Source organism: Camellia sinensis, chromosome 13 (genome assembly GCF_055761805.1).
Source record: "Camellia sinensis isolate YWXY chromosome 13, ASM5576180v1, whole genome shotgun sequence".
Taxonomy (NCBI): domain Eukaryota; kingdom Viridiplantae; phylum Streptophyta; class Magnoliopsida; order Ericales; family Theaceae; genus Camellia; species Camellia sinensis.
The window spans coordinates 105412715-105428546 of NC_138973.1; the positions used below are offsets into that span (position 1 = coordinate 105412715).

At 35.5% G+C, this 15832-nt stretch overlaps 1 protein-coding gene across 1 annotated transcript; it reads right to left on the bottom strand.

The window, feature by feature from the left end:
• Positions 1–9363: 9363 nt before the first annotated feature.
• Positions 9364–15341, bottom strand: LOC114256298 (proline-rich receptor-like protein kinase PERK15). The gene is made up of 8 exons (XM_028195925.2): positions 14400–15341; positions 12957–13541; positions 12219–12305; positions 12040–12110; positions 11624–11700; positions 10884–11031; positions 10591–10752; positions 9364–9927 (listed from the first exon to the last, which is right to left on the bottom strand). Exons 1-8 carry the CDS (start codon positions 14950–14952, stop codon positions 9622–9624), a joined length of 1989 nt encoding a protein of 662 aa, XP_028051726.2. The 5' UTR covers positions 14953–15341; the 3' UTR covers positions 9364–9621.
• Positions 15342–15832: the final 491 nt, after the last annotated feature.

Genomic DNA, 15832 nt, shown 5'->3' on the forward strand with positions numbered 1-15832 from the left:
ATGTTAGAAATTATCATAGTGAAGGTGTTGATGGTGGTGGGGTGGCAGAGGTAGTAGCTGTGGTATTAGTATGGTGGCATTAATAAAATTTTAATTTAGAAAGCATTTTTCGTCTTTCTATGTTTACATTTCACTTAACTCTTATACATAGGAAGCTTGAGTCAATATATTTTTGCAGCCAATTTATGAGTCATTTTCTTTTGCTCATAGTATTGTCTGGTTTAGTTCATCAACTTGAAATACCAAAATTGAAAATATATATTCAATTCATTTAAGTTTTTCTTAGAAAAATGGAAATAAGATAAAGTTTATGTTGTAATGAATCACACATGTAGAGTTAATGATATTTCACTTCAGGTCAAGAAAAGGAATTAGATAGAGGGAGAAAAAAAGGGTTAAATTACTGGCTAGCCTCATTAAATGAATTTAAATACTTATAGAGTAATATTAGAGATCTTAAAAGTTTTATCAAAATTTCTATCAAATGTCTCATATGAGTGTAACACTACATGGGTGTGGATCTTATGTGGGTTCAACACCCATGTGAGACATTTGATAGAAATTTTGGTAGAACTTTTAAGATCTCTAGTATTTTTGATACTTATAAGTCCCGTTAACTTTTTAAATGTACCAAAAACTCCTCAAATGTCTATTACTTTCATTAAATATCTTTTTATTTTTCTCTCTCTCTAATATTTTTCAAAGAACTTCTCTCTCTTCTCTCTACCATTTTTGAAGCTTCACACCACCACCACATACCGCCACCGTCACCGGTGGCCGAGCCAGGAATTTAATATAGGGGGGTACCCATTAATTACAATTTCAAAATTTTTCTTACCCAATCAATAACAATAACATGATAATAATTTTTTGAGCTAATGTTAAACATTAAAAATTAATATCTATTACAATAAGTTTTAAATTTTAAACTTTTACAATTGACCCCGACAAGTTTTCATCTTTTGAAATCTTTCCATAATAGTATCATTGTCAATGACATCAAAAATATCTCTCTCAACGTAGACAACTAAGCTATCATTCATCCATTCATCACCCATTCGGTTCCGCAACCGATTCTTCACAATATTCATAGCTGAAAATACCCTCTCAACAGTAGCAGTTGCAACAGGTAAGATTAATGCTAAAGTCAAGAGCAAATACATCAATGGATATACTTTGTCTCTTCCAGTCTACCATTTTCTTAGCAAGATCGGCAATCCCATTCAACATTGAGAACTCACTACTGGATAGCGTGTCGATAATTACTGAAGAAAATTATTTGGGATAAATTTCAGAAAGATGAATTAACTTTTTCCTGTCAAAACTAGAGAAAGATGGATTCAAACATGCTACACAAAGTAACAACACCGTGTTCGACTCAGTGAAACAAGCATTTAGTTCTCGAATTTGTATATCCAAAACAGTGTAGAATAACTCGGCGCGATAGTGATGTAAGCTTGTCATTTCTTGAGCATTGCGTTTTTTTCTCCCTCGAGCTACAAACATATCTTCTATTTGGGGAACATCAATTTCATGCTTTTCACAAAAAGACAAAATATCATCAAGTAAAGATGTCCACCCACTCTCCCTCATCTTTTGGAGTCGTACTTTAGAAATTTGAACTAAATTCATGGCATTAACAGTGTCTTGATCTTTCCTTTGTAATGCTTGCAATAACTCGTAATAACCAATATCGTTTTCATCAAATGAAGGTTGAATACAAACTCAAATGATTGAATTGAGTTCAACAATACATTTGCTTTTGCTCGTTGTTCTGAAGTTGAACCATCCTCCGAAATCATTTCAAGCACATCAATCACTGTTGAAAACATACTAGCCAAGCTGACTAAAGTACCATAGTGTGAACCTCAACGTGTATCATCAGCACGTTTAAGATTAGTTTCTTGATTTAAACCTTGTCCACTAGATAGCTCTCCATTATTAAGTGCATCAACAACTTTTGCAGCTTGCTTCTCCCTAACAATATCTCGGTGTTTACATGATGCTCCAACAACATTCACTACATTAGAAACCAAAGTGAAAAGTAAAGCAATTTGATTATGATTCTTTGCCATGGCTACAAGTGCCAATTGCAATTGATGAGCAAAACAATGAACATAATATATGCACAAGGATTTTCTTTCAGTATAAGTGTTTTAAGACCATTGGACTCACCTTGCATATTACTAGTCCCATCATATCCTTGACCCCGCAATTTGGAAATACTCAATCCAAGTCTGGAGAATAAATTTTCCATAGCTTGTTTAAGTGAGAGAGCATTCGTATTAGCAATATGCTCAATACCCAAAAAGCTCTCAATCACTTGTCCTTTTTTTGTCAACATATCATATTACAATTGCCATTTGCTCCTTGATTGTTATGTCATAGGCTTCATCAATCAAAATAGAAAAAAGTGCATCACCAAGATCTCTAATAATCACATTGATAGTTTCAAATGTGGCCACATTTACAATGTCTTTTTGAAATTAGGAGATGTCAACTTGAGATTTTGTGGAGCATTGCTCAATGCAACCATTTTGACATCTTCATTATGATTAGCAAAAAACTTGAGAAGTTCAAGAAAATTTCCTTAGTTACTTGAATTTTCAGATTCATCATGCCCACGAAACGCAAGTCCTTGTCTGTAGCAACCCTCACCTTACTCTTGTCATACTTGCATACATTCACGCATGATCTTGTCTTGTTATGTTGTTTTGCAAGTTTTGCCTTGCCTTGTTTTGTTTAAGTGTTGCTTGTATGATTTTGTTCCTTGCTTGGTGTGTAGCCGAGGTCATCTTGAGCTTAGTTCACCTCTGAACCTTTGTACTTAGAACTGTTTTGGAACCACTTGGTCGACCCCCATCTTCACCCCGGGCATGTTGCCGAGATGTTTTTGCACTTAGTGATCCTTGTCCTTGGGCAGGTATGGCCTAGACCGAGGTGTGGCACACCCAGGCCAAGTGTGGCACAGCTCAGTCAAGTGTCGTCCTCCCTAGCCGATGTCTTTGTTCCCCTTGATTTTTCGAAGTCTTGTCCTTAGCCGATGTCATTGCTTGCCGATGTGTCTTGCCATCTAGCTTGTTAAATACGCTTTGTCATAGACTTGTCTTATCAATCAATCACCTTTTGAGTTGAACCAACCCGGTAGCGCCACATGTCCAAGCTGATTGTTAAGACAGCCAGCAGACCTAGAAACAAATCATTTTTGTCTCAAATCTTTGCCTTTAGAGAGAGAAGCTCTAGAGAAAGGAGGAGAAGTTCTTGAGTGAGAATAGATCTTCCAAGCTTGATCTTTGAGGTTTGAACCGTTGGGTTCGAGTTTTGAGGTCCTTGATCTTTGCTTTGAGTCTACACCCGAGGAGATCTAAGTGAGTGGTATTTTTAATAAAGCTATGTTATGCTGTTTTGATAAATCTTGCTTTGCTTTGTTTTGACGAAAGTATTTGTTAAGCATGAATGAATAGCTCTGTTTTGATGTATCAAGTATAAGCTTTGTTTTGATGTCATCCTTGAAAAGTCCCTTGTGCTGGAGGACTCTAAACTTTCGCAGCACTAAGTATAAAAGGATACGGTCCTTTCTTGGAAAGACTATCGTGTTAAAGCAGGTTACGGGCCTAAGTAACACAAGACTATCGTGTTAAAGCGGGCTACAGGCCTAAGTAACACAAGACCATCGTGTTAAAAGGAGCTACGGGCTTAAGTAACACAAGTCCCTTGTACTGGAGGACTATAAACTTTCGCAGTACCTTTGACTAATCGATTACGGATCGTGCAGTCTTTGTTTTGCCACTGGCGGTTTACCGCGTGGACTTGTTTGTTCGAAAAGCTTGATTTGTGTTTTGCCGATGCCAGTAAGCATCCCTTGAGACTTGTAAGACTTTGATAGATGAATACGGTTCATCCCTTGTTTGATAAAGTTTTGATTTGTTTTGCTCTGAAAGGATCTCGGCTAATATTCGTATGATCTTGGCATGTTTGTTTGGAAAAGACTTCGGCTATATTCATGCAAAACCTTTATTACTAGTACCATTCACTAAGTATCCAAGCTCACCCTCTCTATATATATGTAGGTGATGAGCAGGACGTCGGCGATGCCTAGAATGTGTTTTTGAAAACTTGTTTTGGATCCATGGTTTTGTCGGCTTTGTTTTGTATTCACGTCGGCGATGTCATTTCTTTTATGTCGGCGAATCTTGAAAATCATGCTTCTTGGCTTGTATTCACTGTATTTTGTATATGTCGGCTCGAGAAGCCTTTTGATCAAGATGTAATACGTATTTTACTTTGTTGTATTCAAGTTGTAAAGATGTATGCCATTTCATTTGATCTATGCACAGCTCTTATGGACCACTTGTATTTTGATTTATTGCTTCCGCATCTATGAGCCCCATATTCTATACTCTGATTGTGTTAAACTTTTGAAAGTTGGCCATCGGTAATCTCGGATTACTGGCCATCACGGCACCAAACTACTAGGGGCGGTTTGGGGTCGTGACATTGTCTTAGAAGAAATTTAACACAATCAACCGATGAATTTAAACGGGTTCGACACTCAATTTGAGCTTGATCAGATTGTTTGAAAAAAAATCGTTTCAATATGTTGGTTTTGGTTTAACAAGTCTTGACATTTACTCGAAGCTTGATTATGAGCACTATTGGGACCTCCAACATGAGTCTAAATTTTTTCTTTTTTCTTCCAATTTGAGAAACCCTCACCAACAAAAGAATCACCACCAACTTGATCTCCAATATCGGGTTTGAAAAGATAACAACATAAACAAAATGATGCATCTTTTGCTATGCTATACTCAAACCAATTAGGAAATTCACTAAACCAAGCCTGATTAAATCGCCGAAGTTTTTGTCCAAATGATTTTTGTGGAGAATTATGATCACGAGGTTGACAAGGACCTTTTTGTATATATACCCTATGAATTCAGTCTCAATCATTAGCATTATAGTTCATAATCCGAGGCCGTAGTCCTGGATCTGCAGGAAGGTCTACTAAGTTGATTTCTATGCGACTTTGTTTTGCGGAAGAATAATTATTATCTTTTTCTTGAGAAAGAGATGATTCTAACTTTGATTTTTTTTTTTTTGGAAATATTTCTCCATGACTGTTTGAAAAAACTAAAAATCAAAACAAAAATTCATAATCAAAATCTCAAACCCCTCCACAAATCAAAATCTCCAATTTTAATACAAATCAAAAAATTTACATTAGCACAATTCACAACAAATCAAAATTTTTAATTTTATCACAAATTATAACAAATCAAAGTCCCTAATTTAAATACTAATCACTGCAAATTAATATTTTTAATTTTAGCCCAAATCAAATCCCTAATTTTAGCATAAACAACAACAAACTAAAATCCTTAATTTTAATATAAATCACCACCAATTAAGATTTATAATTTTAGCATATCAAAATCTCTTATTTTAACATAAATAATAACAAATAAAAAATTTTACAAATCAAAACTTAACAGATAATTATAAATTAATACTCAAAATTTTTATTTAAAAGTAAAAAATAAAAAATAAAGTTACTGTAAACAATGAAGAGAAGATACCAAGGTTGTAATGTGGTCCAAAATATGTGTTGTGTGATCCTAATTTGGTGAATCGTAAGTCGGTAAATTGCAAAGTAACAAAAGGAGACAAAGAAGATAAAGAAAATACGAAGATATTTCACAAATATTGTAAATAAAAAAAAAAAAGAATTTCATACACTTTTAGAGTTTTTGAGTTTTAACCTTACTATAATTGGAGTTATATGCACTCACCTAAAAAAAAAGTTGTGTGTCAATTGTTAATTGGGATTGGGATTCCAAAAAAAATAAATAAATATATATATATATATATATACAAACGTGTGGTGTGTGTGTCAGTGAGTCAGTGGGTTTGAAATTGTGTATTAGGAGGGGCATAATCTATGTGTGAAAAACAAACCACACTTAAACAACAACAACAACAACAACAACAACAAAAAAATCAAAAGTCACGGGGCATGTGACCCCCCTGAGCCCAATGTCCCTCCGCCCCTGACCGTCACAACACCTACTGCCACAATCCACCGCCGCCTTCCGCTGTCACCGCTCACCAACCACCTTCACTATCGTCGATCAACACTCTACTATCTTCGATATACACTTTATGTTCTCCAATTTACATTTTGCAGTCACCAATCTACACTATCATCAAAGATCCATTGAAAAAACCTTGACAACCACACCAGAATCTGAAAAATCTTTCTGATTAGATATGTTTTTGCTCTTTAATTTGGTTTTGTTTGGGTTTGACTTTCAACACTTTTTTTTATTTTTCTTTCCAAATTTGTAAAATGATGATGATGATGATGATGATGATGATGAAAGAGGCAAATTCTTAAGACCACATTTCTCTTTCTTATTCTCATTGTCAATTGCTTGTAAATTAATGTTTGGAGAAATTTGTGTTAGTGATAAATTTATCACCGATGAAACTATTTTCTATAGGTGAGTGTGGATGTGTTTCTTTGAATGAATAATTAAGGGAGTGTGTGAAAGAGAGCAAATGATTAACTGGTTTGATAAATAGTGATATAGTGATAAATTTATTACAATGATAAATTTATCAGTCTTATTCATTATATATATATATGGAAAAAGCCTTCGATCCCCAGTGGGGGTACTGGGGGTCGCGTGTGATTGGTGCAAAAAAAAAAAAATTGTTATTTTTTTTTTCAGCCAATGGGGAGGCGACACCTCACTGGGGGTTGTCAGTGGGGGTCGCCCCACTGGGGGTCGGTAGCATGGCTCATATATATATATATATATATATATATATATATTCGTTGAATGAAATAGTGAGGGAAGATGTATGTAAGTGTGAGTGTGATAGTGAAATATAGTAAGTGATTAACTTCCTTGATAAATATTGATATAGTGATAAATTTGTCATGGTTAAATATTTTTACTTTTTCATTTCTCTTGTTATTATCAAATCTAAGGAGGTATGGGAGAGTGACGTGGTGGAGATGGATGTTGATTTTTCTTGAAAAATGGTTATCAAGAATATTGTTGTCGGTGGTTGTCGGTGGTCGGAGATGATGAACAGAGGTGTTCAGCGACGGCTTGAGGTGGTTTCCGACAGTCGAAGGTGGTCTTTGGCATGAGAAGGTGCAATCATGGTACTGTGAATAATTGGGATGAAAAAGGTGGGATGAAAAATGTGAGGAGGTCGTTTTGGAGATATTAATAGGTGAAAAATAGGACTTATAGGTAAATAAGTCTGGCCAACAAGGCAGTCCCGTAAGAGTGTGTTTGATTGGGGGATAAGGGGGGGGATTATTCACTATTGGGATTGTAATCCGAGGGAGGCTCTTTATCCGGCGTTTGTTTTTTTTTTAATCCACCAAACAGGTCGGACTCCTTGTCCCCCATATGGGGGACTATTGTATCCTAGGGGAGGAGGGGTATGGGACAATTTTCGGGAGACTATCCATTGTTGGGATTAGGTGATGAAATGACCATTTTGACCATCTATTATTTAATTATGTATTATATTTAGTAAAATTCAATAAAATTTAAATGTCTCAATTTAAAAGTAAAATAATTTTGTTTAACTGTTTATTGATGTTTTATTTATTTAATTTTTTTAAATAATTTTTTATAGATATTTTATTGATGTTTTATTTAAATTTTTGTTATAATTTATTTAATTTCATTATTTAAATTTTAATAGATGTTTTATTTAATTTCATTATTTAATTATTATTATTTTAAAAAATAAATTTATTTAAAGTTTTAATTAAAAAAATAACATATATTTTTATTGTATTTTATTTATTTTATTCATTAAATTTAAAAAAAATAAATTTATTTAATTGTGTAAAAAAAAATAAAATAAAATTTTATTTAATCTAGCTAAAAAATTAAAATATTAAAGATATGTTTTAATATTGCTATTACTTAGTAAACAATTAAAAAATGATAAAATAGTCATTTGTTCATTTATCCTATCCAGTCCGTCCAACCAAACGTTGGATTCACTAAAAATAGTCTTTTCCAGACATTTAATCTCATGAAAAAATAAACACAGGATACATATCCAATCCAACCAAATAATTCGGGGGATTGACAATCCCATGACTTAATTCTAATCCCCTTATCCAATTTGTCCAATCAAACACACTCTAAGTGCCCAAAAAGAAAAAAAAGGAGCATAAAGCGAGTAGCTTTTTTGTGATAGGATTTCTCTCTTGCTAACTCTAGTGGTGTGACCTTGGTTTTATTCGTGCAACAAACATGAAAAACAATTTTTTATTGATATAATATTTTTTTTTTTTGTTAATCAAAAAAGCACCTCGGTGCAGCCTACTCACTGACCAAAACAGAAGAAATACCAAAAAGAGAAAATATGAAGGCCATGTGCATAAACGACCAAGTAATGTGCAGCCCTCCTTATTATACTGCAAGCAATGTTGACCTCTTCGATGGTTCATTGCATTTGACAACTAAGAATTTTGCCTGACTTTGAAACCCATTTTAAAATAAGTCATAGTTCTCTTTCTCTGGCTTGTATGTGAACTGGCATAAAGCCACAATGGTGGACCATTTTCATATTCCAAACAAGTAATGCATCCATCATAGGCTCACTGTGCATGCAAGTTTTGCAATGAGTTTATTATTAATTGGCTGGTGTATTCATGCATAGAAATCACATATTGACATTTTTAAATAAAATTTTAGATATGTAATATTGTAACGTTACATCCCACCGAACGTCAGTCTCCCGGGCACCGAAAGAAAAAAAAAAAAATTGCATAGTGACAAACTTGCCTACATTCATTTGCAAGAGGGAATCACTTTAAATCGTAGAGATCACAATCATGAGTGAAAAAAACACGTAAAAACCCAACATAATATCTGAATCATGAAATAATTCTTGTTATTATGTTCAAGGGGGGATAACTCAGTTCCCTGCTCACTCTCATGCACCTGGTATCTTTTGGTTTATCATTCTCAAATCTCTCAATCTCACTCACATTTAAGATTTCTACATAAAATAAATAAAATCTTACGCATTAAATTCCCAACTCTACACCCAAAACAAATACATGTAAAAATGACAAAATTGTAGTGAGTACCCACAAAATATTCAACACACTCGACACTCGTGCCCTTGTCAACCTGGTACATTTTGCATGTCTTGTCTTAGACGACAATTTGGATACAATAATTGACAAAAATATACATTAGTTCCAAAAAAACAGCATATGGTAGGTTGTCATCTAACTTTCAACAGATTCTAATCCAACTGCCACTTTAATTTGAAGCAAAGTTGATACAAACAAGTTAAAGCAGAATTCTCAACAGATTTGAACCACCAAATCAAAGTTATCTGTCATTCAAACATCAAATAAATGAAATATAACAAGTATCTCAATTATTGTTTTATATACCTAATAGATACAAGGAAAAACCATTCTTTTAGGGGGAAAAAACAGTTTTTTTTTTTAAAAAAAAAAATGTATGTTAGCTCATACCAGACATGCCATTTTTGCAATCAAATCAACAAACGAGTTACCATATAAAAATTAGGGCAAACGGGGTTTTTACAGCAGGGTATCAGTTTTCATGAGCTTCCACTGAAACCACGACTGTCTTTCTTCATCTTTCCCATCTCCATTTCTCGAGTGGTTTGTTCGATACTTGAGCCAGACGGATTCAAACCATATTCACTAGTTGATCCACTGTACTCGCTGCTTCCGTACTCCTGCGTTCCCAGAGCCATCTTCCTAAATTTCTTCATGTCTTCGTTGTATTGGCTGGTGTCGTAGTCTGTGCTGCCACCATAAGAACCGTAGACTGTGCTGTGTCCAGGTCTGATTCCTTCATTAAGATCAGACAAGGATACATCTCCTTCTAAGGCCCGTACGACCTGCGCAATTCAGTTATGATTCATCAGTTAGAAGTGTTGGGGGTAATAAGGAGTACTGGACACTAACCGCTCGTCCCCGACAAAAATTTAGAGTAAGGGTATTTTGGTATTTTCATATTTGTGATGGGACAACTATCTCTGTATCTCAGTTGTAACTCTTTCTAATTATAGTTAAACTGCAATGACTCTGAATGTTGCCCCAGTTTTGGGGTGAACCGCAAATCTTGTGTTCTTGTGGTTTTGTATGTGTTATTTACAATTCTTGTCTGTTTTTGTATTGCACCGATTCTGGTTAGATATTACAAAATTCCTAGCAGTAAGCTTACGAATAGCACATGTAAGTTCAAATTTGAGCATCTTTCCTCTAAAGCATCGAACCCTAGCTATGGTTATCAAGAATTAATACAGGACGTGCTGCTCAAAGTCTTATGGTGCAAGATACACCAACTGTGAGGAGCCCAGCCATGTCAAAGGCCCAATCATTATTGGAAAAATATTATTAAAAAAAAAAAACCCAAGAACTTCTTTTAAATGTATTCCCAATTATATATCAAGGTAAGATCCAATGGTGCAAACTCTGTTGATCACATCATTCCCAGATATTGGAATTGGGTAACTTGTGGCAAATAAACCTTGAAGCTCTTAAAAGGCAAACTAAATTACCTGGCTCATTCGTGGCCTACGTCGTGCTGAATGACGTACACAAGCAGCAGCACAAGCAACCATGCGAGCTATCTCATTGTTGTTGTAATCCCTTTGCAAACGTGGATCAACAAGGGTATCAAAGTTTCCATCTTCCAAAGCCCGCGTAAGCAATGGCCTCGCCTACAACAAAGTCAACTTTGTTAGGCTAGCCACAAAAAATCATGAAAAGGATTGCATTATATCTGAGCTACAGACTATGAAACATATAACTGCTTGGAAAAAGACATAATGGTTCGGATGTAATTGCTCACCCAGTCTACCAAGCTATCATCCATGAAAGATTGACTTGAGTCAACAGGTCGGCGCCCAGTAATCAACTCCAGAAGCATGACCCCAAATGAGAAAACGTCGGACTTGTCTGTAAGTTTTCCTGAAGCAGCATACTCTGGAGCCAAGTATCTGAAAGTTGTGTGAGAATATTAGAATGTGAAAAATATTTTAGGATTCTGTTAAAAAGTGCCTATAGAGCACCCCTGCCCAAAAAGAAGAAGAAGAGAACACATGACACCTTTTATTGATTTCAGAACACTTTTCACTGAAATCAAAACACTTTTTAACCTATTTTAAAAACACTTTTAAGGCTGGTACAGACAATATTTTAATGTTTTTCCATTGAAAGACAGAATGAGAATTTGAAACTTGGGAATGAAAAGAAGGCATCTAGAATCAGACAAAGATAGCAAAATCAATTACAAACAAAAGTAACAAAAGATAAGTTTTCAGATTTCAAGATGAACTGGACCCCAAAAGTGGATAACAAATAAAGCTGAACAAACTCCGGTGTATGGATTGAAATCCAAGTTTTACATTAATGCATTTACGAAACCAAAAATAATAATAAATAGCAAAATGAACAAATGTTAGAACTTAGAACACACATCATATATGGGAAGCAAGAACTACACATATACAGGTCTTTCTAGAACACTTAAACTAATGAACATCATCAAAACTCAAACATGAAGGATGTTGAACACAAGGCAGGGCTTACCCAAAAGTTCCCATCACTCGGGTGGATACATGAGTGTTGGTTTCAGAAGTAAACTTTGCAAGTCCAAAATCTGCAACCTGGGAAGAAAGCAAACAATTCAGGTTTATTGACTTAATAACAACAATCAACACTAATATAAAGTTTGAAGAACCTAATATGTGATTTTTATGGTTCACTTATGATTAAAAACATTCATGTCACGGTGGGGACACATTTCTGACACTATTGACAAAATAATGAAAGCCAAACCCATATTCACAAAATAAGTAGAAAAAAAAAAGGGTAGCAGATGATGCTGCGTTTAGATTTATTACATCACACGTCAATGGTGCATATCACATATCTAATCATCACATGTCAATAGTGCATATTGCATATCTAATGATTCTTGACCTGTGCCTATAAAGAAACCATACCTTTGCCTCAAAGTTAAAATCCAGCAATATATTAGCTGCCTTAATGTCACGGTGTATGATCTTAGGATGGCCTGCAAATACAGAATTTTCAATTTAGAAAACCAATTATTCCAATATAATAAGCTAAAAGCTTGCCTCTTATACAGTGAGAGCAAAAACACAAAGCAAAGAGAACTTACAGTCCTCATGCAGATATGCCAGTCCTTTTGCAGACCCTAGAGCAATTTTCAGTCTCGTGGGCCAATCCATGGCAGGTCTATCCTTTCCTGAAAGAATTTATTTTCTATCAAAATCCATGTAACAGGAAGCATTGAGCATCAGCTAACAGGTTCTTAGAAATTAAAGCATGTAGAATTCATAACCTAAGTGCATTTGGTAACCAGAATGATTAATATCTATGAAGTGTGGACACCTCTTTGGAGGTCTCAAACCTGACTCAGACACGCTGGAGGAAGTGCCCCTCATTTTTTTATTTTTTTCTTTTTCTGTCACGATGGATAGGAACTCATTGGGACATGCTGGGGGCACGCAGCGTCCCATTTTAAAAAAATAATTTTATTTATTTATTTTCACCGGAGTAGCATACCCTCAGTTGATAAATTTGATGAGAACAGATATTTAACGTAGAATAAGTACATAATATTTTTATATGACATATAATAATTTGTACGTGTGCCCTGCGTGTCGTGTCCTGCATTTTTTAAATATTTGTATATCCATGTGTCCATGCAGTTGCCAATGTAGATGGATTGTTTACAAACATTTGTACATAAAAATCTACAATAAAACTAAAAACAATAAATATTTGGTAAGAATTATAAGAAGACTTGAAAATATGAATGAGCCCCCTTCCGACCCACCCACAAAAACGCAGGGGAAGAAAAGGGGAAAAAATAAAAATAAATAGAAAAACTCACCATGTAAGTGGAACTCCAAGGTGTTGTTTGGAACAAACTCATAAACAAGCATTCTTTGGGATCCAGCAATGCAATATCCAACTAATGATACAAGATGTTTGTGGTGCACTCGGCTAATGATCTCAACCTCAGCCTGAAATTCACGTTCCCCCTGACCACTTCCCGCTTTCAGCTGCTTAACTGCAACTTCTTTCCCATTTGGAAGGACTCCTCTGTGCACATACCCAAAACCACCTTGTCCAAGGAGGTTGCCATTTGAAAATGCATCTGTTGCCATTGCTAATTCTTCATATGTGAACGTGCTCTTTGAAAAACCTAAAGACATGCCGGGGGAAGGTGGTGGCAGTGGTTCACCCCCTGAATAGTTGGATCCAGAACCTCCACTGCTGCTCATGAAAGGCGGTGGCGGAGGAGGTGGGGGTGTAGGAGGACGCACCGGTGAGAGTGGAGGTCGTGATGCAACTGCAGGTGGAGGAGAGGGCTTTCGTGGTGGAGAGGGTTTTCGTGGTGGCATTGTGACCACATGATCTGCAGGTGGTGGAATGTTATGTTGCCAATGCTGCGGTGGGCGACCATAAGGGTCATCTGACAATTACAAACAAACACCAAAATGAAAGAGCAAAGTCATGATACTATTCAAGAAGACTACAAAAAACTAATTGAGAAACATAAATAATAAAAAAATCCATTGAATCATGTGCAATTCTCTATGTAAAATATTAAATATGCATATTACAATTCCTCAAGCATTCACCAAAATCACCATTGGACAAAAAAACAAAAAGCAAAAAGATGAATTTGTAGTCTGATTCACTTTTACCATTTTTATTACCCAAATCAAAGGGACTCATTTTCCAAACCCAAATTCTTAAAAGCTAAAAAATGATGGTATGGAAGCTCATTTATTTCCCATTTTGCCCTCTTAAATTACAAACTTAATTCCAGTAAAAACACATCCTCTCAAACTATATACAGACATCATACTCAAATGTCAAAGTTTATAAACTAATAAAGCAAGCCAATTGTTTGATATTCACCATCACAGAATAAAAACGAATATATGCAAGTAATGATCCAATATTTTATGTTTGAGGAAAGCAACCCAAGTCCAAGTCCAAATTCAAATTCAAATCCCAAATTCAACAAATTTTACCAGGAAAAAATTGTCATTTCATGTTATTAAAAGAATAAGGCAATTCCCAAAAAATTGACCAGATCTACATAGCAATCTCAACTTAATAATCACTATACAATTCAAGGTTTAACTACCCAGAAAAAATTTGCAACATTATACTTCAAAAAACAAATTAAACATCAAATCCATGTATTGATTAAAATCCAAGATTTATAATAGCTGAATAAAATATAAGCCTAAAATGCATGTGAAAAAAAGAAGAAAAAGAAAATTGATGCTAAAAACAATAGATCGGAAAAAGTTCAGACCTTTATGGCCATGTGGTGGTGGTGGTGGTGGAATATAGTAATCATGATCTCTTCTCTTCTTCTTTCTGCAACATACGAACAAAATGCTGAAAATCACAAGGATCGCAACACCACCTATGGCAATCCCAACTACAAGCCCTGTCGATACACTCGATGATGAGCTCGACGGCGTCGATGGGGTGGTCGATGATGACGGCGGCGACGGAGAACTCGAGGACGACGGAGGCGGCGGCGATGGGGTCGTGGAGGTCCCGGCAGGCGGAGGCGGGCTCGGAGTCGTGGAGGCGGACGGTGGAGGCGGAGATGAGGCAGGCGACGACGCGTTGGCCGGTGGTGGAGGCGAGAGAGATGTCGATGGAGCTGGAGTCGACGGCGGAGGCGGAGAAGCGACTGGCGCTACGGGTGGTGGAGGAGAAGATGCCGGCGGCGGAGATGAGGCTGCTGGTGGTGGTGGAGAAGTGGATGGCGGCGGCGAGGTTGTGGTCGACGCTGCGGGCGGCGGCGATGTTGTGTTTGTCGCCGGTGTTGACACCGGAGCCGGAGATGAGGACATTCTCTCTCTCTATATATATAGCTGTGTATGTATTTACAGAGAGAGAGAGAGAGAGAGAGAGAGAGAGGAGAGCTGAGGCTCCGGCAGTAACCCTTGTCTTTTGTTTCTCTGTCTAGATCTGTAGAGAGAGAGAGAGAGAGAGAGAGAGAGAGAGTGTGTTTGGTAGGGGTTGGCGTTGTAGCGTTTTGAAGCATAAATTGTTTTTGCTTCTGAGAAGAGTGAGTGTGTCCCAAAGTTTAGATGAAATGGGAGGAGGAATTACAGGATGTGTAACAGCTCTGAGACAGTAGGGCCAACTCCACACGCTGTCCTGTCCCGCGCATTTCTCCGCCTTTTACTCGTTCGGATTTCTATTACATCCATTTCTCGTTTGGTGCCCGTTCAAAAACGTCTACTCTTTGAAATTCTTTCTACTTAATTTTTAGATTAATTTTTATCTAAAAAATAATAAAATTTATTACATTATTAACCCATCAGCTTTGTAAGAAATTTATTAAAAATACAAAAAAAAAATTAGAATTATTTTTTAGTCTTTGGTAAAAAAAAATTTTCAAATTTATTCATAAATATTATTATATTATAGATACATCTAGATTAGATGCACTTAAAAAAATAAAAACAAATTTGACTAAAATAAATAAAAAAAATTCATTATAGACAAAAAAAAAAAACGATAATGAACTTTTCATTTCAGAATTGACAACATAGGGGTTTGAGTTAATATATTTTTATTTTTTCGTCTTTAGTAAATTTTTTTCTTTTTTGAGTTAAATTTGTTTTCATTTTTTTAGGTGCATCTAATCTAGATACATCTATAATGTAATAATATTTATGAATAAATTTGAAAAAAAAAGTTTACTAAAGATTAAAAAAAAATAAT